Below are 26,269 nucleotides of genomic sequence, written 5' to 3' on the forward strand. Positions count from 1 at the left end.
TGTGTGCATGTATGTGCATTTGGAGGCCAGAGAACAACCTTGCTTTTTGACACACAGTTTCTTATTGGCTCAGAGTTTGACAGGTTACCTGGTCAGCAATCCCAGAGATCTGTCTCTATGTTTGCTACTGCACCTGGCTTTCTGGGGATTGAATGCAGATCCTGGTGACTGCTATTTATTACTTTAAAATAATTTTCTGGCTAAATTATAAAACAAAATTTCCAGCTCTAGTTTTCAATTATTTCTTCACAATTTAAAGGTCTAATAAATAGAGATTACTCCGAGTTATAGAGGAGCCCAACTGAGTATGCCTGTTATTGGGTTTTCTGTTCCATGATGGTCTTTGATGTTCCAGAGACACATAATCTATGAAATTCTATGGTTTAAGTTTGACTAAATGAATGTAATCTTTAAACAATGTGAAAATTATGCTTCAGTGAATTATATAGAATTACCATCTTATATTCTTTATTGACAAGTATCAAAACTAGATAAATTAGTGTCCACCCTGCTATTTTTAAGTAAAATTATTTACTGTCATTCATAATTAAAAAACTACAAACCAAAAAGGGCTACCATTTTAATATACAAGTTTAATGAAAATATAAACTTTGGTAACACTGTTTCTTACAGTCTTTAAAAGGTTTCCTTTTGGCATTAGATAACCAGTTGGTCTGCTCTTTCCCGAGGAAGACTATTTCTTCAGTTCTCAGCATTCCTTAGTTGCCTGTTGTTCTTTGTATAGGATTGAGGCCTCATGGGCTCCTCCCCCCTACTGTCCCTGCCCTAGTCCACTTTAGTGTGTCTACTGTGGTCTTTGTTCAGCTCATGTTTAGGCAGCCATGTTGGTGAGACTTTACAGGATGGTCAACCCTGAAAACATACATGCAAGCACAACATTATACTGATTACACAGGTTATATTGGGAATTCTATCTATCTATCTATCTATCTATCTATCTATCTATCTATCTATCTATCCTGATATAGATACATGTATTATATAACAACAATTAGTGAAAATAGAGGCTGTGAATCTGAAAAAGATCAGACTGGAGTATATGGGAGGTTTTGGAGGGAGGAAAGAAAAGGCAATCATAATCTCAAAAAGCAAAAGAAATATTTTTAATTTTCCTTCTACAAGGTTGAGGATTAGGCTCAGTGGTAAGAGCACTTGCCTACCAAGCATGAGGCCCTGGGTTGGTAACTGGCTCCTGAAAAGCAAATTCCTGTTACTTAGCATACAAGATAATGGGACTCATTATGGCATTTTATGCAGACATAGCATCTTACTTGGCCCTTCATCCCTCCTCCTCTCCAACTGGTCCCCTTTCTTCTCCCAAATAGTGCTCCGGCTGCTTTCATGTCACATATTTAAAACTAAAACTACATCCTGCAGACAATGTCCACTTATTGTGTATAAATCAAACCAAATATACCTAAAACTATTTTAGGCAACAGAGAGTGAAAACTATCATTTAGACGGAAAGATCCATTATTTGAGTGACAAGGTCACCAGCACATACTTTGACTTAGATAACCGAGGCACATGCTCTCTTGTAGATATCTGTCAGCTTTTAAGTTTCTGTTACAAGAGGAAAACAGTCATACTTTTATTAGTTAGTATAGAAATTCAAGAGGAGACAGAACTGCCTGACTTTGAAAACATGAACTATTCCAGAGATGAGCTGAGTATCCTCTTACACCAGGTGGCTGTGGTAGCAAAGCTCTTAGGGTACTGCCAGAGGTTGAACAGCCCTGAAAAGTCCCCTACTATCCAGAAGTAGTCACTAAGCCCAAATAGGTAAAATAGCTAAAGGTATCAAAAAGCAACAAGTTTGTGAGTATTATGACGATATAGGAAGTCTCTAGATAAAGGCTTGCACTAATTGTCACTTCCACTTGGTTATGTGACTTGGGTGAATTCTCCAAGTTCTTTCTGTAAACTGTGGGCAGTAGAAGGACCAAGTGCACTGAGCTGTGGAGAGCACTTAAGATGAGACATATAAAGGGCTGGAGGCGCATGTTATCTCAACACAGGATAACATGTGACTATAACTGGTTTCTGTGTGAGATTTCTAGACAGGGCAAATCTAATGAACTTTCAGATGGATTTCTTTTCTCCCCTTTTCAGATACCTGAGTGGAACTCTAGTTTGCTAAGTGAAAATTTACCACACACAAGAAGTTCAGTCCAGCTGTCTGCTGATCTACACACCTCAGAGGCAACATCGAGGTAAAGTATACAGATTGTGCATTCCTTCTCCAAAGTTTTTGGGACTAGAAGTGTTTCAGATTAGTTTTTAGATTTTTGTAATATTTGGATGCATAGAATGTAATTAATATCTTTTAGAAGGGACCAAAATCTAAACAGAAAATGCATGTATACAGATTTACATACACCTTGAATATATAGTCTGAATATAATTATATAGAACATTTTTAAATGATTTTGAACCATCATATGAGACCAGAATTTTCAACTATGATCTTATGCCAGTGATCCAAATGTTTGAGATTTGGGAAAATTTTGCACCTCAGATTTCCTAACTAGGGATGCTCAACCTAATGAGAAAACCGAAATTGTTCCTTTTCATTTTTGTTTTCTTTGTCCCTTTAACTAGTCATAAGAAGTAATTTTCTGACACTCTATGAATAAATTGACAAGAATCTCATTTGAGAGCATGTTTTATAAGAATGTTAGTTGAGAAAGTTCTTCAGAATATCTCAGCTACTTCAGTATCATAATAATATTGGATTGCCTTCATTGCCTCATGGACTTGGCTCAGAATATTTCAAAAAGATAAGACTTCAGGAACAAGTTATCTTGCTAAGTGAAAGATCTCCCTTCCTTCCTCTTTTTTTGGACGTCCTCTCTAATCATTTTTGGTGCTCTCTATGATTAATTAGCATTAACTGTTTAGATAGAAGGAAAGCAGTATATGTCTGTTACGTGGAAAGCTAATGTTATTTAGTATTGCTGGTGATGAAGGAAACCTTCCCCAAGAACACTAGAAATGGCTGTGGACAAACACTGACTCACATGAGTAGGCACCATCCAGGTGAGGTCATGGGATGTGTGGAGAACCGTTAGAACATCTGCCTACAAATGGCTGCATGTTTGATTTTCTCATCCTGTGAAACAGTTTTAATATAAAAATCAATTTTCTTGGAGTAGAAGAATTAAAATAAAGCACATTCAAGTATAATTGATAAGACACCCTGAAGATCTTGGATGGCTAAAAGCATCATTGGCCACTTACGACAAAGAATAATGGTTAGGGATTGCTGGGATGTAGTAAGATAAGCGCTGGGCAGCTCTCCAGCTGGTCATGCAGCCCACATAGCGAATGGAATGAAGTCATCCATACAGGTCAACTCCAATGTCATAATATTACCCCTGGAAGTCTTTGGCTCATGTTTTTCCTTCACTTCTCATTCATTTCTTATGAACAAAGAGGTCTGATTATTCTTGAACTACTGGTTTATTTTGCCTGCTAAGGCTTAAAGTGGCTTAATTCACAAATTTAAAATACCGAATACTTATTTCTGTTTCACAGATGCCAACCAAAGGAAGATAACTGTTCTTTTAAAAGCTGCAGTTCTGACTTTGTTTTTGGAGAAAACATGGTAGAAAGAGTTTTGGTAAGAGTTTGGTAAATTATCTTAGAGAAACTGTCATTTCACATTTCTCAAGGCAAATTAATAGTGTTCAGTTCAAGAGTACTTCTTAGTTCTGGGCTAAAAGTCACAACTTCTTTAACTACAAAAGGCTGCTGGGAAGCATGTCCCAGCTGTTTGAATAACAGATGTGAAGTGAAGCCCATACTGCAGTGGTTGTCAAACTTCCTAGTGCTGCAACCCTTTAATACAGTTCCTCATGCTGTGGTAATCCCCAGCCATAAAATGATTTTGTTGCTACTTCAAGACTGTAATTTTGTTACTGTTATGAACTGTAATGTAAATATCTGTGTTTTCAAATGGTCTTAAGATTTCCCTTGTGACAGGGCTATTTGATTCCCAAGGGGTCACAACCCACAGGTTGAGAACCACTGTGACAGAGGAAGGAAACTATACAATCATTTCATTATTACAAATGTGAAGTGTCAAAGAGTTCTTTGCCTTGTGTTAAGTCCAAAGAACCCACTGAACTTGCAGAAACATGCAGCAGTTAGATAAGCTCAATTAGTAATATTTTAGTATAGTGTTCTCAGCAGTGCTCCATCTTTAATTTTTAAAAATTGCTTGAAATCTTTACTCAGTTATACTACAAGTTTTGGTCAATTTCAACACACACACACACACACACACACACACACACACACACACACACACACACACACACACACACACTGACTGCTGGCAAACACTGATATCTGAGGAAACATTAGGACCCCTTCTGTTCTCTCGGATATCTAGTGGAGTTTTCTTTCCTGGGAAGAACACTGCAATAGTGAATCTGTGAGACCACTGGAAAACACTGAAAATGAAGAGAATGGCACTTTGGTCAGCTTGGTAGGACACAGAAAGACAGCCACCTGCTTCCCAGCTACTCGAGCTTTCCTTATTCCCCTAAAACCAGACCCATTGGGGCCGGCTGGGATAAGTGGGTCCTTGCTTTTGAGGTTAGAACCAATGCTTCCTAACTATAGCCCAGTTTCTCTGTCAAGTGGGGAGGCAGCTGGAAACAAAAACACAGGAGCTATTTCTTTTGTGTTGTGTTGAAAAAAGAAAATATTTTGGTTTTTGGCTTACTGCAAATATCTAGGTATAAGATTAAAGAATGCACATTCTCTCCCCCCCCCCGCCCCACTTAGGGAACTCAAAAGTTCACCCAGCCTCCACTTCAAAACCATTCATATGCCAAGGAAAAAACATTCAGATCTGTTCTGAAATATCCTGATGCCGAAGCTTCAGATCCAAGTAAGAATTGGTTCCTTTGTAAAACATTAACTTTACTGTCTCCTATGGTTTTTTTTTTATGTACATGGGTGTTTTTCATACATGTATGTCAGTGGACTACATGTGTGCCTGGTACTCAAAAATATCAGAAGAGGGCATCAGATCCTCTGGGAATGGAGTTACAGTAACCATCTTGGAGGTGCTGGGAACAGAAGCTGGGTCCTCTGGATTAGCAGCCAATGCTCTTAACCACTGAATTATCTCTCCAGCTCTTTGTCTCCTACTTTTAATGACATTTACTTAATATCCAGACAATTTCAAAAGCCTTCAATCCAGTATTTAAAATTGTTTTGGCAAGGCTTAAAACACTTGATTAGATTATGGTACAAAATTGCTGACTTAATACCATGGGAGAGTAAATTAGGTGGTTTTAACTGACTCAAACAGTTGGTCCTTTAAAATATGAGGTAAGAAGATGTATTAACATGATTAACACACAACCTTAATGGCAGAGGAAACAGGGTCTTACATATTTTTTCCTCCTGCTTTCTCTTTGGAACAGACTCTATTAAAAATATATCCCTCATTGAATCAGCTGCTGCTTTTTCTTCCAAACCATCACAAAAATGCTTGCTTGAGAAAATTGATGTTGTAACAGGAGAAGAAACGGAACATAATGTGTTAAAGGTTTGTATGTGATGTATTACTTCTTCTAGTATTATATAGACTAAAGCTAACATCATTAGAGACATCTTCAAAAATCCTAGAAATAGAGCTTCATGAAGACTAAGTTACTTAAATAAAAACTGTTTGAGGCTTGTAAAACCTCATTGTTAAACTAAGACAGTATTATCTTCTTAAATTCTCCATCTCTGTACATGTGTGTGTGTGTCTGTCTCTGTCTCTGTCTCTGTCTCTCTCTCTCTCTCTCTCTCTCTGTGTGTGTGTGTGTGTGTGTGTGTGTGTGTGTGTGTGTGTGTGTGTGTAGGATTACAACTCATTCTAGTTGTTGAGAAAGAAAGAAAAGAGGCAATGAACCTAAGTTTAGGATCCTCTTGGTTTAGCTTCTGGAGTTCTGAGGCTTGTATACAGGGTGGTGGACTAGGATCCTGTCTTAAGTATCTTTAGACTTCCACTTTATACTTCTCATGTCTGCTCTCACAGCCAGTGTCATTACTATGATCAGCTCTACTAATACTGAAAAGTGACTTGATTACAATTTAAGACAAAAGCTTTTTTGTTATCATTTTTTGTTATTAAAGTGTGGACATTTGCATAAATAAAGAACTTCACAGGTGTACACTGTATCTGATATTGGGCTGAGTGGTGTTAGGGTACAATTTGTAACCTCACTGTTTGTTTAAAGGCACCAATCCCCTTTACCATTCTCTATCTTCTCCCATGCTCTCTCCACTCTTCCTTACTTCCAGCATGACCCAAGGATACTTTTAGTCTAAGTAAGTGCATCTCATGGTATAATTTTGGCCTAATTGAAGTAACTTCTCGGGGTCAATCCCTGGTCAATCCCTGCATTTTCATTTGAATGTACAGATGACTCCTTTTGCATGGGAATATTTGATAACTGATAACCATTAAATTACTACAAGGAACCCCGTGTTACAATGTCACAGCTCTCCATGTCCATGTGCTGTGTTTGAAATATCTTAGCATGCAAATCCATGAGTCATTTCTTTCAAATAGCATTATGTGGCTAAAATAATATCAAGTTTAATGGAGAATTTGGCATGTAGAGACATACTAAGTAAGAAAGCAGCAAGTATCCCTGGTATCCTCTAGTTAAAAAAAAAAGATGAGAACATATGTGTTGGTGTGTATCCCTACAACCATCTCTGAAAGGATAAAAAAGATATATTAGTAGCCACCTTTTATAGAAGTGGAAGCTGAAGAGCAAGGGTTGGGAATCTTTCATTTCACTCTATGCTTTTATTTTTATATTTTTGCAGTTTGAACTGCACAGAGATTGCATGTTCTTAAAAGTTAACTAAATCTAAAATTCTGGTTTAGTAGCCATTAACCAAGATTAGTACAAGATAAGCCAGATTTAATAGTTTTAGGGCACAAGAAGGGATTTAATCTGAAAACAATGTAATGTATCTGACATTTTAAATGATTGTCATTTAGATCAACTGCAAGATCTTTGTATTCACCAAAATAACCCAATCCTGGACTGAAAGAGGCAGAGGACTTTTGAGACTGAATGACATAGCAAGCAGTGACTGTGGAACACTACAGTCAAGACTAAGTAAGGAACAATGTTGCAAAGTAAATGGGTAAAATGTCTCATGAAGATACCTGTCAGACAGCATGGCTTCCATTGTTTCCTCCTCCACTGACTAACAAGCCCAAAGAAATGGCTTGGTCGTATAAATTCAAAATATGAATAATTATAGTCTGTGGTCTTTTCAGTGTTTGGGGGAATTCACTGAGATACTGTAACTCAAGTCTTCTGTGCAACGTGAAAATCTGATGAGATGCTGTGTGGAAAGCACCTGTGTCAAAGCTAAGCACACACCCAAATAGTGATATCATTAGTAGTGGAAGGGGTATGCAGCAAATAGCCTTGCAACATTTAAAGTGTCGAGGAAGGAAATAGCTGACACACCATGCATCCTTGGCATCCAAACACAGTGTGTGGCTGGGATGAAGGGTCAGTTTCTGAAGAAACCAATGTGTAACTATTGTGTTCTGCAGCAAATGGATGAGCAAAAGCTGGGGAAAGATTTCAGATGTTTGGCATCCAAAAGAGCACACTGGGCTTTGTTCAGAGGCCCAAACTACACACAAGCAAGGGCGGAGGACTGGTGTAGTGAATTCTCTTGCCAAACAGTTTGGAGAAGTCAGTTTTGAAGGAAACTACACACAGAATCTGCACCTGGGTATATGAGGGTCTGTTGAGTTTCAAACATCAAGCTCAAAAAATGTAAAGGAATAGAATCCAGATCAAAAGAACAAGAACAGGGTTTTCAACTTAGTAATGGACAAACAGGTTTCTAAGTAATGCAATTCAGGCAGTACTGGTTGTTCTCTACCATGATTTAGTTCTACTCTTTGCCAGAGAAAAATAAAGCCCAAATTTCCAGACACCTTTATTGTTGTTGTTGTTATGTGGGCAATATGGGCTCACTACAGAATGCAGAAAATCAATCAATCAAAGGCTAGATGAAACAGTATCAGGTCTATCTTCTAGCTACAGTTTGTTAACATTGCTTTCTATGGACATCGTTCTCAGTACACGTCTATATAGACAGCACAGTTTGTGGGTCATGGTGCTATACTGATCTGACATGTTTTACATAGTATTCCATGGTTGTCTTCCCATGTGAGTAGCTTTCTTCAGTACTGTCAATGAATTTTTAGTGTTCTCTCTAATGGCTGAGCTGTAATTATCTGACTCAACATTTTGAACACTTAAACATTTTGTTTCTCTCTTTTTTTTTCATTTTAACTTTTCTTAAATGATCTACATGTCACCAGGTCTTCAAAGAGGCCCTTTAAATCTAATCATTTAAAAATTCTAGAAAGAATAGAATTAGAACACTGAAACAAAAGTAAATAAATAAACTTTCTCTAAGGTAAGGCCCAATTTTAAAACCAAGTTATAATCTAGCTAAATTACCACTCACTAGTGAAAACACAGCTTGAAGGACAACTACAGGATTAACTTTTCCTTCGGAGATTTTTTTTTTTTTTCATGTTAAGGCATTTTGAACTCTAATCTGATCTGTTCATCTTCTAATCACAGTCATGCGTAACCAAGGTAGTCTGAGGCTGATCCTCAACAGCAGACTCTGGACTCAGATGAAGATTCAGAGAGCAAATCACAAAAATTTGCGGATAACTGCGACTGATTTAGAAGACGATGGTATAAAAGTGTTTTTAATTCAGGTAAGTTACAGATTTCAGCTGTGAGGGGGTTACGCTACTAATACAATAGTTAGCCTCTTGCAGTCCCTACTTCATTTTTTCATTTCATTGTAATAGTCTGCATGACTGGCACAGAAATCAGCCACCCATTATGGTTATTGAAAGTCTAATATGGTCTAACATCTATTCAAATGGACCCCAAAGTCAGTATGAATCAGCCGGTTCTCATTCTAAGACATTTGGATGTTACCACCTATCATTTCCTTTACTACTAAAATTATGTCAACAAGTTTATGAGCTCCCAGTGACTACATTTTGTCCAAGTGGCTCCTAGGAGGTCAGCAGAATCCTAACCTGCTACTTATGCAGTTACCCAGATAGAGGAGGCTTTGTGATCACAGCAAAGGAGCCAGTGAGGAATGGAAAAGCACAGGGCCAGCATGTCACAACCAGCCCAAAGGCCAATTCCAATTCTGAACATGAGAAGATCTCCAGGGTAACGGCTGGAAGCACAGTTGAGCTGTTCCCTGCTGCAGGAATGGCTGACCTCAAATACAAGATACAGACAAAAGAGAGCTGCCAAGAACAAAGCCTTCTTCCTGCCACCCCCAACCTTCTACCCTGCAACTGGGTTTTCTCCATAGTCCGAGACCTGGACGACTTGAAAAATATGAGGATATTGGTAATAATATAAGTAGATAGACTTCCACTAAATAATGAAGAAAAAAATTGGTATGTGACAAAACCCCTAAATTTTATTAACTTAAAGTCTGGTGTAAGTGACCTTTTGGGTTTTAAAATGTTAGGGAAAGTTCAGTAAGCAGCAATATCAAAAAAATTAAGAGTAAGATGATAACTCCTCTCTATCATTTAAGGACATAATGCTCCATCCCACTGGTTTTCAGTGGGCAAAGCAATGTGGCAGAAACTCAGATTGCCTCTATTCACCATCATCAGCTCTTGACCCATAATGGCTTTTAATTTGTGGCATATTCACAAGAGACAAACAGAATACAATAAAGATCATCTGTTGTGATCACCATTAACATCTTATTCTACACTAATAGGTTAAGCATCCTATTTTAAAATTTTGAAATCCAAAATGCTCCCAACTTCAACATTCTTTGAGCTTCAACATGGAAATTTCCACACCTGACCTTGTATGATGGGTCCTGGCCAACATGCAGGCACACTGAAATGTTGTAGAAATTTCCTATAGGCTATGTATACAAGGTCTATATAGATGAACCATAAATAAATTCTATGGTTAGATTTGGGCTCCGTCCACAAAATATCTTGTTATATGTGTGTAAATATTAAAAAATCAGGAAAAACTAAATGTGTACATATCCATACATATGTGCAATGTTGTATGATTACATGACTTCTGAATTACTTAGCTTTTACTAAACTGACTTGCCCACATGTACAATGAAGGCGACAGGATATATTTTATAAAACTGCTGAGATTAAACAGCTAAAATAGTGACACAACATTAATTTTTAAATGTAAATGTATTCTTTAGTGCTGTAACTTAGACAAGTCCTTTTCTTTTTCCCAGCCACAGTTTTCTCTTTTGTAAAGGGAAGTGGGATGAGTATACCTGTACTACATGGTTTTACTAGTGTAAATGGAATAAAAACACAACAGCAAATGCTATACCAGTATTAAGCTACTGCTGCCATCATTTTTATATTAATGACAACCAAAAATTAGCTTGGAGAAGTTTTGAGAAGTATGGTGTCTGAAAATGTCACCACTCCTCAGGAGCTTGGCTTCTCCACAAAGTTGTGTGTGCTGGAGGGTGGGTTAGTAAAGTGATGGGGAGAAGCAGAAGTCCTTTTGCTCCAAGCCCACAGAGCTCTACAGCAGAAGGTGGCAGCGGGACAGCCATCTTAAAGATCTCAATTCAAACAGGCTTCTTAGATCACAAAACTGCATTTGCTCCATTTAAAATGTATGCATTGAGATCTCACTGCTCACTTTGGGATACAATCTGGTGTAAAATGGATCAGCTTTACTTTTTAACATGTTCGGCTATGGACATTTATTTACCTTCCAGATTTACATAATACAATGTTATAAAGAGTGAGAGAGTAAAAAGATGTAAACATGGCTACATTTTCCCATTATTTATAGTCTAAGCAACTTCATTTTTCTCACAAAGGCTAGTGCCAATGACATAGGCTATCTGTATGCTGCAATACATCACCGTCTTGTTGCCCTTCGAAGCCTCCAGAAGCAGGCTGATGGTGATCCAGCAGAAAGCCAGTCGGATACAGTCCTCCAGCAGTTCAGCTGTGATGAGGATGAGGATGACTTCATACAAGTCACTAAAGATGGATCAGGTAAATAATTGTTGTTAGGTCAGAGCCTAAAAGCAGCATCATGAGCATAGTGCAGTATACTGAATAGGCTCTTCAACCATAAAAATGGTTGCTTTAAGAGCGGTGGTTGGGGTCTGGCTGTTTGTATCCAGAAGTAGGTTGGAAAAATCTCTGTCTTTTATGAGGGGCCTTCAAGTTGGCCTCCCTGTGACACCCGTAGGTCATTTATCTATAAATTCCATGAACAACTTCATTCACAACTTAAAGCATTACATTGCTGCCTTGAAAGTAACCATTACTCGCACTCATTTTCTTATGTTCAGGTCTATTATTAGCTATAACCAGAGGAAATAGAAATGTATGCATTAGGAATCCAGGTGGATCTAGTTTTAAGTCCTGAAAATTGTACTTATTCCCCTTTTGGAATTTGATTGCTTAGAGAAACACCTAAATGGTATAAGTATTATTTGAAAGATCCTTCTCTTACTAGGACAAAATTTACTACTTCTTAAAATTGGTTCAGGATTCATGAATGAACTAAGGCTGAAACAGAATCAGCTGTAAAGTGATTTTTAGATGTCCTGGTATATGGAATTAAAAGTAACACCCTGATACCATTATCGGTGGGGGACAATGCCAAAGATCTTGTGAGCACAGCTGTGTTCTATGGCTGTAGCTATTTTAACAGAGTCCTCCAGTCAATTTCAGTGACAGGTTCACTTACCCCATTTCTGTTTATAAGGAATTGAAAATATAAAGTGGTAATGTTATGAGCATTTTCCACTTTCAATTATTTTACAATCTTCAGGCTTCTTTAATCATGCATAATTTTAAAAGATGATCAAAGAACATATAAAACAGGATGAAAGACTTGGCTTACTATTAAAATTACAATTAAAAGGAAAGTTCTACTGTGCGTGCAGAGTAGGTTGCTTGACTCAGTGAGCCAGAGAACAACATGAGTATGATTTTTCTACTTTAAACAAACAATCCATTTAACAAAAGCTTTATGATTTTGCAACTGAAATGAAATGAATAAGTAAATTATCTTTCATATTACTATAGTTACAGTGTGCACAATGAAATGGATTCTATTAGGAAATGTCTACTTGAAATAAAGATGAGATGGCAAAATTTAATCAATGAGACACAATCAGGAAGCTTTAGGAAAGGCTTGATCTGCAACCATCTTACTGCTAAATCAATGGAAATAATACAAGGCAACTACCAATCACAGGACCCTCCTTGTGCTCGTTTCCCCTTACACAGCACCTTCTTCGGGAGGCCCTGAAGACAATGCTAAAATGTTAGGGAAGCTATAAAAAAATGCCTGTTTGGACTTTGTTGCCCATGAATTAAATAATGTCTTATTTGTCAGCAAATGTCATCTTTAAAATTATTAGTGACATTGTTGGTGAGACGATTCAGCAGGGAAAGCACTCGTCAAGCCACCCTGACAACCTGAGCTTGAGCTCCAGGACCCTTATAAAGGTGGAAGGAGAGAACCCATATCACAAAGTTATCTGTCCTCTGTCCTCTACAAATGCCTTAGCACACGTGTACCCCCCCACACACAAAAACCACACATACATACACACTACATACTCACACCTACAGACACACACACACACACACACACACACACACACACACACACACACACACACACAATGATGATGATAAACCTAAAAGCTGCAAAAGAATAGTACACACGTGCTAAAAACAACCACACTGGATATAGGGTGGGAGTGAAAATTATTAGCAACATTTTCTGACATTATCTAAGCATATACCAAAACACATATTTTATCTTTATTTCTTATCACTAAGCTACTTGTTTATCTGTATTTGATATTAAGTCTAAATATAATATCATGTAATAAAATATTTTACATTTATCACAGATCCTTCAAGGTGGAATCACAGACAGTCAGTTGTGTGTTCATAGCACTTTCTCCCGTAAACATGACATCTACAGAATCTGGTCACTCACTCTACTGAAATACCAAACCATCCTAACTGAGAAGATGCTACACATACCTTGAAGAATTTTATTTTTAAATTAAAGAAACACAATTTCTTGCAATTAAAGGATTTACGTTTTACAGTTTGATTATTTTGGACAAAATTTAAGAAATGAACTTCAGAAGATAAAAATTCATCATTTTGTGGATTAATCTATACTAGCATTTGATAAGTAATTTGGATTATTCATCATGTTGATGGATATAATAATTAAAGATACAAATTGTTGGCTTTGATAAATATCTAACTAAAGTATTTATTTTAGTCATACATTGTCTGGCTATAGAAAAAATTATTTTGTTAAATTTACAGTCATATCTTTAAAAATATTATAACATTCAAGGCATTTCCTTATATCATGTTTATCTTTTTTCATGTTTATCTTTTAAGAAATGTATATTTTCCATTACACATTGAGTTTCCTAATACAGATAGATATTCAAGTAGAAATTCTCTTACTAAAGTGTCCATTCATGGACTTGTATCCATTGCATCTTTTGTATTTGACTCACAGTCAGCCCACAAATGTTGGTGAATAATTAATTGAACAAAATGTAATATACTACCTATATGTCAAAATACAAAATACAAATATCAATGTGCTTTATGTGGTTGTCATTATAGAAAATGTGGCTGTGTAGAAGCCCTTTTATACAAAATGTATCATACATAGCCAAATGACTATCTCAAATTCCATCATTATGGTATAGTAATTTCAATAATTTTTAGCAGATGTTTTTACGCCTTTCTGATATTTCAGAGGTACTTTATGAATCACATGAAAATCAGTCTCACTACTTTGGGCCATATTTTATTTTCTTAGTAGCCCTAAACAATCCCATTCTGGGATAAAGATTCAGGATCCCAAATGGTTTCTGAATATGTTCTGAACTCTAACATACTTGTAATGAGAGTGCAACTTTACAAACTGCTACACTGAAGAAAATATTCTTTGGAAGTATACATTTGAATATATATATATATCTATATCTCTCTCTCTCTCTCTCTCTATATATATATATATATATATATATATATATATATATCAATGCTTGATTGCCTTCATAAGAGCACCCGCATGTGCACATTAATTAACCAAACCTCAGCTCAATCTCACAGTTGGCATGCAGCAGTTGATGAAGGCCTTTGAGAGTAGGATTTGGTTAATATGTTCAGAAGGAAAAATGTAATAGCATCGGGGAAGGAGCAGACACAGATAATTAAGATTATTTCTTTCTCCTCTACCCTCACTCACAAAAGTAACTAGTTCAGAGCACACTCAGTGGATAATTCATGCTAAGAATGTAATACAATCAGGGATGCATTTGAAGAAGATACGAAAGCACTGTTCACCTATAGGACTTAGCTTTGTTGGAACATTGTAATTATAGGATAATAGGAGTTAAACAGAGGACAGGGCCCTCCTTTATCTCTTTGTATGTTTCTCCTTGTTCTCATACTGGAATGAAAATGCAGCAATATTTTTTTCTGTGTCCCGACTATTTTACTATAAGTTGAATGGAGTCTTCTTTGGTCTTCTGTACAGACAGTAAAGGAGAAACAGACTTACTTGTGGCCTATGCAGAAATGCCAGGAGACCCCCAAGCAGGTTAGAATGTCAGCAAGGCAGAGACAGTGACAGTGAAGACTTCTGGATTATGTGACAAAGAACTGAAACATGGTATCTCTCTCAAGATTCCTTCATCTTGATCAAAAGAAACATCATCTAGCCCCCCTCTGCCTTTTTTTGGTGGGGAAGCTTTCCTACAACCTTTATGTCCTTTCAACGAGAAGTAATCAATTTAAAATAATATCTATCTTCTTATGTTATTCAGACAGGTGATTGCTAATCCTACATTCTGGATTTCCATACAAGCTATTTTTATTAACATCTGATTAACTAGGCTAAAAATATATCACATATGTATCCAATTTTATATTGAATTACATAATTAAGATAATCTAAAGATTCTCTTTCAATAGCATTTATTTCAATTGTTTAGCTTAATAATGAATCATTAAAATGTGTTCTGTTACAAAGTATTATTTTACATCCTTTATTAGTTACTATTTGTTGCTGTGATAAAGTATCAAAACCAAGGGGACTTACAGAAGAGAGAGTTTATTTGGGTTTACAGTTCCAGAGGGAGAACTCATAATGGAGCAGCAGGGAGCCAGAGCAGGAAGTTGAGAGATCACTTCTCCAACCATGTACAGAAAGAAAGCAGAGTAGACCAGAAGTGGGATTAGGCTATAACTCTCAAGGCCCAACCCCAGAGATGTACTTCCTGAAGGTTCTCAAACCTATCCTAGCAACATCAATCAGACACTAAGTGTTCAAATACTTGAACCTATTGGGGACATCACTCACTCAAACCACCACACACATCCATTATACCAAAGCATAGTGGCCTTTATCCCCTGAAAAAATATCTATCCAAGTGCTAGAATATATTAATGTTATAAAGAGGGTATGGAGCTTTTACAGTCACATGTACTTGAGTATTGTAAAGATTGGAAAGAATATGTCTTAAGGCATCTGGATATCTCCAAACTGAAGATATCAGTGACATGCAACGATTTCATAAAATGTTAGGGACCATAGTATTTGCTTAAGACATGGCTACAATGTAGTTGCCTGTATCATCCATTAGAAAACCACTGCTGGGTGTGACAGCATCTGCCTTTAACTCCAGCACTCAGGAGGCAAAGGCAAGTGGATCTCTGTCTATAAAGTAAGTTCCAGGGCAGCTAGGGCTGTTAACTCCCCACCCCACAAAAAAAGAAAGAAAACTGAATTGGCTTTGCCATACAAAACCACTGGGATTAGAGTTTGAAATCCAGTAACTTAAAATTTCCTGTTTGTCTGAGAATATGTGAAACTGATACCCTGTCCAATGAATACCAGGAGTTTTGTGTCAGATCGTACCTCCCATACAAACTCTACTATACTGATTGATTTCTTTTTTAATGTCAGACTTGTAGTTATCAAACTGAAATATAAGAACATGTTAGGCCTTCTAAGACAGTATTTGTAAACTGTAGTAACGGTAAAATGATTGATGAATGGTTTAGCCTATTGAGGCCTTGATGGTTTGATCATCAGAATATTCCTAGAGCTTAATTTCTACCTATCTAGTGGAAAAAATTTTCACCTTGACCTTAATTTGTATCTTTCTGATTTCAGGGGTTTATTTACCGAATATGTTTTTTTGTTTGTTTTTGAGAAAATTTTAATGATTTTGCAAAGCTAATTATGCCATCCTGTCCTTTCTGTTTCTTTCTAATATGTTTAGCACAAAAGCCACGTTCCTTACCCTGAAGAGAATACTTTGCTCTGTCTGCATCTGTCTGATTGCCTCCCAGTGTGGCCTACTGCTCACAGTTCACTAGTAATTCAGAATTGCTGCTTCATTGGGTCTCTATACATTTGTTCATGCTATTTCTTCTGCAGAATTCCTTTCTAATTCTTGGTGACACTAATGTTTTACTGTGTTTTAGTTCAAGATGTTTCCATGACATCTTTCCTAACTCTTATGCTGAATTAAAACCTGCTCCTTTGAATTCTTACAAATACTCTGCAGAATTCTACCATTGTACAATCTTTAGGCTCCCAAAGAACAAAAACTCTTTATCATTTGATTTCCAGCACCTGGTAGGGTGTTCTATTCAAATATAACTTAGTGTCCACTGATAGATGTCGTATATTTGAACTGAGGAGACATCCTATGGTAAGCTACAAATAAGGATTTGAAGTTTAGGAGAATGATATGGGCTAAAGATGCTGATAATAGCTGAAGTCATTTAAGGCAAAGAGGGCTATTATTTGAAGGGTATAAGTGGACACAGGGTTAGGCATTTATTCATTTATGCACAACTCTACAAGGTAGCCACTGTTTTATAGATGAAGAAATAGACTCAGAAAGGTTAAGCAACCAGTCCAAGGTTCACAAAGCAAAATACACACCAAAGCTGGGACTTGAACCAATCCTTGAAGGCCCAAACTCTTAATTACAGAACAGCAGATGAATTCACCCAGGGGAATGCAGTGGGGGAGCAAGTGAGAGGAAGAATGCTGGAAGAGTCAATGGTAGCAGCTACATCGCAGAGATGAGTCTAAGAAGAACCCAAGAGGGGGAACTGAGAGGTGGAAGAAGTGCCATTAGGGGCTGGTGTGCTGAGAAACAACAGCTAAATATTCCAGAACAAATTGAGCCCATTCAGTACTTCACACAACCAAGCGATTTAAGTACTAAATGATTATCTTCTGAGTTTCAATCTGGTCGTTTGGTAACTTTGGAAATAAGAGTAGTGAAGAAAGCACAGAGACATGATAAAAGGTTGGTGCTTCCCTCAAGGAGGGATTAGAAATGTAAGCCAACTAAGCCCCACCCCCCACCCCATTTACCCACCAATAAAAGTTTGGCAGCAAGAACGCATTGGTGACTGATTAGAATCTATATATGTAAGGGGAAAAGAGGGAACAAGTAAACAACAGGGGCTTGGAAGGTTCTTTTACTCTTTAAAGTTTTAAATGTCATACACATGGGTATGTTTGAGAACTTCAGTAGAAAATCCCTCAGGGAGAGAGAATTCAAGATGCATCCGAGAAGATAGCTTAATGATGAAGCGATGCTTGGGAAGAGGCAGACGAAAGGATCCAAAGTAAGGTTTGACAGGGATATCCCGCTTCGATGTTTCCAGCCAAGGACCTCAGAGGCAGGTGCCACATACTAGGATGTGCTCTGTCCTCTGTCTTATGACTTTTCCTTTAGAATAGCTTTCCCTTTTATTCGCAGTATTTTTTTTTTTTTTTTTTTTTTTTTACATCAGCCTAGATAGATCTCCATGGTTGTGTAACTGTCGCCACAGACTGACAGTCTGTGGCTCTGGCTTCCGAGACTACCCAACATTCCAAAGCCAGATCAATAATCATCAAACAGTGCTTTGAACTTGCTTCTTTGTGCGCCGCCTACAAGATAAAGTGCAAAGTGCGAACATTTTAATGCTTCAGCCCGGCCCTACCCAGTGTTCGAAGCTTTATCTTCTGCCAGTCTACAGGAACAGTCACCACTAGGCAAGACTCCTTCCCTCATTATCCTCCACGTTTCTCACTGACAGCACTGTCTCTCTAGGCTGGTGGTCTTTGGCGGTCAGAAGGACAGGGGCTTAGCTCTCTGAGCTCGTGTTAATGCTCTGTGATCCTTCTCTCCATCTGTAATTCTTCTCTAATAAAGGGCTCGGCATCGTCATTTGGCCGCGCAAACTACACCGCCTGGTGCAAGGTCAGTGTCCTCAGCTCTTACCGCAGCTAGCCAGCAGATATTGGTTAAAATTCACCCAACACGAGCACGGGACCAGAAAGCTAGGCAATCATGAAAGCACCGAGGTGAAGATGCTCAGAGACCTCGCTTTCCCGCCAGGCGCTCAAAACTCCGCCTGCACCCCCTAAGCCGCCTCAGACCGGTTCCAGCTGGATTTCTTCAGGCAGCTCAAATGCCGAATAGAATTCCTGCCCTTTCCTAGCCACAACCAATCCCTGCATCTCTTCGGGCTCCCGAACCTCCCCGAACTCTGATAGGCTATCGGAGTTAGCCTGGGGGCGGGCTCAGAGCGGACTCGAGTGGGGAGAGGGAGGTGGGGCCGGGCCGAGAGACCAGTGCGCAGGCGCAGGGAGGAAACGGATAAACAAACAAATAAGACCCACTACCCGTAGGCCGGCCCCGATCCCCGCCCCCCTCGCCCCACCCTCCCGGTCGTCCCCGGGCCTCCAGGCCCGCGCCGGCGTCTGGGCACGTCCTCCCTAGTGGCGCGTTCCACGCACGTCCCCGCACTTAACCTCTGCGTGCCCGGCGCGGTGCTGGCGTCCGGGAGTGCGAGCCTGCAGCGGCAGCCCCACGGACCATGACTTGCTACCGGGGCTTCTTGCTGGGCAGCTGCCGGCGCGTGGCGGGAGGCCGGGCGGCTCTGCGGGGTTCGGGCGCGGACGGACGGCGGCACCTGGGGCACGGGCAGCCGCGCGAGCTGGCGAGCCGTGGTAGCCGCGCCGACGGCGGCTTCCGCCCCTCGCGGGTGGTGGTAGTGGCGAAAACCACCCGCTACGAGTTCGAGCAGCAGCGGTACCGCTACGCGGAGCTCTCGGAGGAGGACCTGAAGCAGCTGGTGGGTCCTGGCGGGGACGGCCGGTTTGGGGGTGGAGTGGGGGATGAAGGATGGGGGTACGGCTGAGTCCCGCGAGACCTAGGGCACCCGCAAAGCTCGACGACCTCCCTCCGGCTGCCCGTGGGCCTCCCCTCGAGCGTGCGAGATTAGCGTCCGAGCTCTCCTTGGACGGGCCCCTGGGACTGGTACTTGGGAAGCCACGTGTGCCCTCGTGTCCTCGCCCCGGCCTCGGGGGCACAGACTGCGATCGCTGAGAAGGTGAATTCGTGTCCTGAGGGTTGTTCGCCTTGGGGACCTCTCCCCCAGGCCGCCCCTAGGAAAAAAAATTCCGGTGCGTGGCTGCTGGCGGCCGAGAGAGGGCCGAGGTGCCACGGACACACCCCCTTGACGCTAGGAGACCGAGGCCTGGCCAGGAAAGCCCTGCTGGGATGTGGTCGCTGGTCCAGGGTCTTTGGCCGCTTGAAAAGCTCCTGGGTCAGCGAGGCAGGAAAGTTGAGTAGAGATGTGTTTTTGTGTAGGAAGGTCAGATAAGGGACAAGTTAGCAGGATAATGGGTGTAAGGAAGAGCCTGTGAGTCTGAAGTAACAGTGCCTCGGTGGTACTCTGTATTTGGTATATTTACTAATAGCCTTGCCAGATGTATGTGTGTGGGAGGGATTGAACGCAGAGTTTTGGCTTCCCCATTTTTAAAAATTTTGATTTTTGTGCTACACAGTGACTTTAGGGAAATTGGCTGTTTAATAATTTATCTGGATTCTAGGTAAGTTTTCTGGATTCTAGAAAAAAAAAAGCCCATTGAATGCCTATAGTTGGTGATTCCAGGCATCCGAAGGCTTTAGAATAAATTGTATCTATCCATTATTCAATTATGTACAAGAATAGGTGATCATTTGTAATATCACTTTTTTTGGGAGACAGGAGAAACACATTGTAAATCTTTGCTTAGCTATAGCATCTTGTCTGTCTTGTTTGGGAAATTGAAGGGCCACTTGGTAGAAGTCAGTGTGCAAATTTATTTTCTCTTTCCCCCAAGTGCTTGAAAGTATTTATAGAAAACATTTGCAGTGACAGAGAATATCAGCAGTTTGTGTAGTTGACTGAAGTGAATGCAACGAGGTGGGGGATAGTTGGCCAGATGGAAGTATGCGGTTTCTATTTTGGAAAAAGAGGTGTGTCCTTTTGGTTATACTCCCAACCTTGTAAGGTTCACCTTTTATAAATTGTGAAATACCATGTATGCTTATTAACTTCACACAATTTTATCGAAGACTCTCTGGACTTACAGTGGTACACTCAAGAAACAAACAAAAGTGAACTGGTTCTCTCAAGTCTACAATACAGAGGGTGGAGCTCAAGGCACTTGCTCCCCGGTTCTGTGTGACTGACTTTGCATTTTTTTAACTTCTCACTGTAGTGTTAGCTTTCAAAAGTTCATTCACCTAGTTCCTGATGGGTTGGTCTAAGTAGCTCCCAAGGCTTTCTGGAGCTGGTTTTATGAAATTATCTCAAGGACTCTGGAAAACGGGCAGAAATCTGAATTGAGATTAAGTCTAGTATCTCTAAACTAGATCACTACTAATAAAAATTTAAAATGTAGGGATAGTCAGTGTCTTTGAAAACTTAAACTCTCTCTTGAGTAGTATTTGTCTGTCACTGGGTGATGCTATTAGAATAAGACAGCACTGAAGTATGACTGTATAGCACAGTTTTGTGATGACCTAGCCACAGAGGCAGGATAGGTTTTGTTGCAGTTTTATTGGCTTTCTTTCTTACTGATAGGAGTTGGTTTTGCATTGATGTTAAGGCAGTATTTGCAGTGAGAGTAGATCAGGTGTAGCCTGAATAAGAACAAGTAAGGGATACCAGGCTGCATGAAGTTCTTCTCCCATGGTATTCTGTAAAAGGTAGGAATGGAAAGATGTTTACATTGTTTGCTATATTGTTGGGTAGAACTCAGCTAAGGTGCATGAATTGGTTATAAAAGAAAAGGACCAATTAATTGATTGTTTCATGACACCAGTACAATGGCTACTGTGTTGTAACATCATGGTAACATGATTTTGTATGAAAACATTCTCTTTTGTTACGTTGGTTGTTGTTGGGGTGTGTGTGTGTCAGTCTCTATTTAGGGTGCTTGTTATAATGCACATAGTTGATGTTGCCAGAGTGTCCATGTAGTTTTCCATCCCAAAACCTCTGATTTTCTGACTTTGTAGAAAAGTCAAGAGTTACATGAGGTATCTTTTTAATTGATGAAGCCTGTACAAGATTAGGATTATATACTTCATCTTGGGGCAAAGGTTTGGCTTTGAATTGATCTTCCTGGTAGTAGTGCATTATTTCAGTCTTGCCTTTCTTCCCATTGGCTAATTAATGACTTATCTTGGGAAGAGAAGACTTTTAGTTAAGGATTTTGCTTCCAAGTCCCATGATCTTGCAAAAGCATAAACCATTATTGGGATCTGTTTGTGAAATAAGCTGGTGGCAGAGGCGAAGTTTTATTAACCAGACACCTTGACAGTCACACATTAGATTTTAGATGAAACAAAATTGACTTGGCAAGGATAATCTTGCCAAAAACACACTGTCAACCAAAGAGAAGGTTTTATTTAAAATACTTAATTAAATACTTAATTGTACAAATCAAATAAGAAATGAGCAGTTTTTGATTTACTTTCTCCCATAGTGTCGTAACCTCAGAGGAACCATCTCTAATGGCTTCCATTTTTAGATACAGTTGGATAAAATAAGTTCACTTAATGACACATCTATTGGATTAAATGATTTCTGTTTATTGTCTTCATAGCTGGTTCTTAGGTGGAGATGTAATGCCTTGCTTTTGTTTCCTTTTGTTTGAAAAAAAATGGGTGCCATAGGTTGTAGTAAGTCCTAGGCAGATTTTTCTTTTCCATATATATGTAGTCAGCTGTGTAAGCAGTTAGTGCATTAAAGAACATGATCTGGGGTACTGTTAAGACCTCTTAACTGAACCTTGTTACTGTCAGATCTTCTAGCCACAGGCACCAGAGCTGTCTATCTAAGGGTGAACATCTGGCCGCTTGGCTCGTTTGCTTGTCAGTACCCAGAGGCTCCCTTCATCCATCACCCAGGGAACCTAGCAAAGTACAGATTCCTGAGCCATTCCTCACGGTTTGATGCAGTGCAGAGGATTCCTACACTTGGCTTCTCTGAACCATATGCCTCAAATTACTATGGATGAATCCCAGAGATCTACATTTTTTTTTTAAACCAGTACCCTGTGTTTTCAAGGGGTTCCCAGAGCATACTTTGAGAAACACTGTGTTTCAGTAATCCCTTTGTAGATGGGGACTCCTGTCTACCTCTTGGACTTTAATGCTTGTTATTTCTGGAACTTCATGTTTGACAATCTTAATTTTAATTTTCATTAGATGTGATGATTTAAGCAGTACATTAAAATGTAAAGCAATGCTGTATAACCAGTCTTCCTTCTCATCGCCCTTTATTCAGTTTTGGCCCCTGCAAGTAACTTGTTTGTCCCTTTCTTGTGTTGTGTTTCCTTTTGGAAATAATCTCTGTGTGTAAGTGCAGTGAAGTGCCTTTTCTTTGTCTTTCTCTCTCTCTCTTTTTAAATTTATTCTTTGTGTATTTCACATAATGCATCCTGATCCCACTCATATCCTGTCCCCTCTTATCTGCCCTCTGCTTCTGCACCTCACACCCCAAAATAAAACAAGCTAAAATTTAAGATAAAAAAAGAAGGTAAAAAAATGAAGGGAAAATCTTGTCAGGGAAGCTGTGGTGTAACACAGTGAGTCACACAGTAAACCCCTTTTTCCATACATCTTTACATGAAGGTGTACATTGAAAAGAACCATTGGTTTGGATCCAGGCCTCTTATCTACGCTATACTGTGAACACTGGGCTCTCACTGGGACTCTTCCTGGACATTGTATTACTGCCCTGTGTCATGGGGATCCTATAGCCTCTGGTCCACAGGATCACCTCTCTCCCACTATACTCCAGCAGATCACACAAATGGGGTGGATGTTGAGGTGGGCCAACACTTATCTCTGGTTCTGGGCCTGGGTAGTTGCATGGTTGGTCAGCCCACCAGCTCTCCTCGGTCTTCACCACCAGGGTAAGCTCTCCAGCATTGCCCTGGCTAGTTCACCCCTTGTAGCCATGAGCAAGAGGTGGGGTCAGTTCTCTTGCTTTCACCCCTCAGGGTTGGCTCTCCTACACCTTCATCTTGAAGGCCAGCTCTTCTGTGTAGCCCAGTGACGTGTGGGTGTTGCAGCTGATGAGGGGCAGGAACAGGGCTCTTATGACCTTAGGGATCTCCCCCATCATTCCACCATATGACAGATGAGTAATGGGAACAGCTCTCCCATCTGCCTCAGGCATTGATGGGGGCGGTTTCTCCCCATCATTTCACCACATGACAGATGAATAATAGGGACAGCGATCTCATGCTCACAACTTTGGGGCTGGCTCACCTACACCTCCACCAACAGGATTGGTTTTATTGTACTGTCCAGGTGAGGTGCAGAGCCTGTTCTCCTGAGTGGGGGGCAGGGGCAGCTCTCCTTCTCATATGACCTCAGGGCCAGCTCTCCCACCTTCCTCAGATGTTGATAGGGTGTGGAAGGGTGTCTCTCTCCTTCCTATACCTCCACATGACAGATGAGGGATGGGGACAGCTCTCCTGTGCTTACAACTTTGGGACTGGCTCACCCACACCTCTGCCATCAGGGTTGACTCTACTGTGCTGTCCAGGTGAGTGTTGCAGCTTGTAAGGGGGAAGGTCAGCTCTTTCACCCACCACAGGTGGCAGGGGTAAGGAGGTGCTTTTTCTATACTTCATTCCATTTGCTCCGTGATAACGTAAATTATTCTTTAGCGAAGCAGTATTGATGCAGATTCTCACACAGAGCACTCTTATTCTGTTGCTTTAACAGCACATACATATTGTTCCATTTTGTGCATGTGTCTTGTTGTGATTGGTTTAATTTTCTATCAAATGCACCTACTGCAATAACCATCTATTTTTCAAATATATGAGAATGAAGTTCTACTACAAATACCCAAGAGTAGAGTGAATCAAAAGGCAAGTGCATATGAAATTTTAATAGGTCTCTCAGATTGCCTCTCAGTGTTCTTGTATATGATGGTTGTCTCTGTTGTTATCCTGACTGGGATTATGACCATCCAAGATACTCTCCTCTGAGTGGACCTATGAGGATGTTCAGAGTTGATTAGCTGAGGAATGTGGATAGCATCATGCCATGAACTAATGTCCCAGACAGAATAAAACCGAGCCTAGCATCAGCATTGATCTCTTACTGCTTCTTGATGGCAGACCCTGTGTGAGCAGTATACTCGGGCTGCCTTGTCGGTCCTGCTAAATTGAACTGCTTCCCTTTAAACCTCCATCTGAAAAATTAGCTATCCCTTCCTTCCTTAAGTCACCCCTTCTTTGTCACTACAACCAGGAAACAGCACACCATGTTATTTCCCAGTGGTGTATGGGAGTATGTACCTTTTCCTAAGTGGTTTATCTAAAGTTTGCATCTTTACTAACTTCATCTGCATCTGTTGGTGTCTTTACCTTTGCAGGCCAGTTTGTTTAATGTTTTTCTCTGTTCTCCTGACCTTTTGAGGTCAGGTTCAGACAGAACCCTTCAGAAGTCCTTGATATTTGCTATGCTTCCACCTACCAAGGTCATCCTGAGGATTATGAAAAATACCAGTCTGTGATTTCTTTTGTAGACTGTCAGCTATTTAGGGACAGATGTTCTGTCTTTTCTTCATTCTCCCTACCCTCCAACCCCCATTGAGATCTCAGGAAAGTGATGTTCTTTGGACCGGCTTCAGTTCTTTTCTTCCCCAGTCTGGCTCCAGGTTTTTCCCATCCCAGGCCTTATCGCCATCTGGCAGTATTCCAGGTTAGTTGGTAAGGCAGAGATTGCCAGCACCGGCTCTTTAAAGGAGTTTCGGGCTTAAAATGTTTGAGGAACAAAGTAAACAAAGGATGATTTTTGTTGTTTTGGCAGAAAAAAAGATTTTAAGCTCTGTAGAACATAATTTGGAAAACAAAGGCTAAAAGTATACTTCATCCCATAAATATTTGCATGGTGGGGGGGTAAGGACAAGCAAAAGATGTGCTTTCCTCTTTTCTTCTCTAGCTTTCTCCTCTGGCAGCTGCCAGGATTTGCAGCTTGCCTGCCCTTTTAAACTGAAATAAGATTGTCACTGAGCTTTCAAATAGAGAAAGATTGAATGTCACAGTAGTTGAAATGCCCTGGGTTTTAAATTTTTATTTATTTATTTTTTCTTCACTGTGAGCAGCGTTATCTGGGGAAGCCCTAATTTCAAGTGTGTGCCCAACCATAGAAGTATCAGTGGCTTTGCTTTCTAAACCCTGATCACTTTTCCTTAACTGTGGGAAGGAAGTTCTTTGTAGATGCAAGTGTTTGTTCACTGATGCATGTTTAAGTTTTAACCAGAGAAGTTCAAGTTGACTCTATTTCACTTTTACTAATATATAACAGAAATACATAATTTCAAATACCAGCCATTGTGACAGTTATTTCATGCCTTAGAAACATTACATTTTTTTCTTTCTGATGAACCACTAGATATTCATCATGTATGAAATTAGATCAATTTTTGTAACACATTTGCATTGTCACCCTACTGAAAGTTTTATACTTGGAGTGGCATTGATTTGTCATTCCAAAGCAGGTTGATTTTCTTTCTTCTTTTTTATAAAGATTGATTTGTTATTTTATGTGCATTGGTGTTTTGCTTGCATGTTTGTCTGTGTGAGGGTGCCGGATCCCTTGGAACTGGAGTTATAGATAGTTGTGAGCTGCAATGTGGTTGCTGGGAGTTGAACCTAGGGCCTCTGGAAGAGCAGCCAATGCTCCTAACTACTGAGCCATCTCTCCAGCCCCAGCAGGCTGCTTTTCTAAGGTCATTGAGGTG

The 26,269-nt window shown here is 39.8% G+C and overlaps 2 protein-coding genes and 1 long non-coding RNA gene across 15 annotated transcripts in view; 2 read left to right on the top strand and 1 right to left on the bottom strand.

Annotated features, from left to right (window-relative positions):
- Window positions 1–13,736, top strand: part of Ranbp3l (RAN binding protein 3 like) — a 42,287-nt gene extending 28,551 nt beyond the window's left edge. For 5 of the 6 annotated variants that reach the window (XM_035440606.1, XM_035440608.1, XM_035440604.1 and 2 more), the window contains exons 8-15: window positions 2,134–2,234; window positions 3,559–3,643; window positions 4,816–4,921; window positions 5,463–5,587; window positions 7,043–7,163; window positions 8,664–8,806; window positions 10,954–11,134; window positions 13,018–13,736. In XM_035440606.1, the coding sequence (XP_035296497.1) occupies window positions 2,134–2,234; window positions 3,559–3,643; window positions 4,816–4,921; window positions 5,463–5,587; window positions 7,043–7,163; window positions 8,664–8,806; window positions 10,954–11,134; window positions 13,018–13,061 (906 nt within the window). In that variant the 3' untranslated portion in view covers window positions 13,062–13,736. Of the gene's footprint in view, window positions 1–2,133; window positions 2,235–3,558; window positions 3,644–4,815; window positions 4,922–5,462; window positions 5,588–7,042; window positions 7,164–8,663; window positions 8,807–10,953; window positions 11,143–13,017 lie in introns of those variants that run through there. The other variant, XM_035440605.1, reaches the window with a different exon arrangement.
- LOC103161682 lies at window positions 574–4,811 on the bottom strand. Its single transcript, XR_003482445.2, has 2 exons — window positions 3,042–4,811; window positions 574–873 (listed from the first exon to the last, which is right to left on the bottom strand). It is a non-coding gene; the product is annotated as an uncharacterized LOC103161682 (long non-coding RNA).
- A 5,133-nt stretch (window positions 13,737–18,869) lies between the features above and the next one.
- Nadk2 (NAD kinase 2, mitochondrial) overlaps window positions 18,870–26,269 on the top strand; it is a 38,390-nt gene continuing 30,990 nt past the window's right edge. For 3 of the 8 annotated variants that reach the window (XM_027401307.2, XM_035440610.1, XM_035440612.1), the window contains exon 1: window positions 18,873–19,300. In XM_027401307.2, coding sequence (XP_027257108.1) covers window positions 19,043–19,300 — 258 coding nt within the window. In that variant the 5' untranslated portion in view covers window positions 18,873–19,042. Of the gene's footprint in view, window positions 19,301–26,269 lie in introns of all 8 variants that reach the window. The other 5 variants (XM_027401305.2, XM_035440609.1, XM_027401306.2 and 2 more) reach the window with 3 other exon arrangements.

The sequence above is a fragment of the Cricetulus griseus genome, chromosome 2 (genome assembly GCF_003668045.3).
Source record: "Cricetulus griseus strain 17A/GY chromosome 2, alternate assembly CriGri-PICRH-1.0, whole genome shotgun sequence".
Classification (NCBI taxonomy): Eukaryota; Metazoa; Chordata; class Mammalia; order Rodentia; family Cricetidae; genus Cricetulus; species Cricetulus griseus.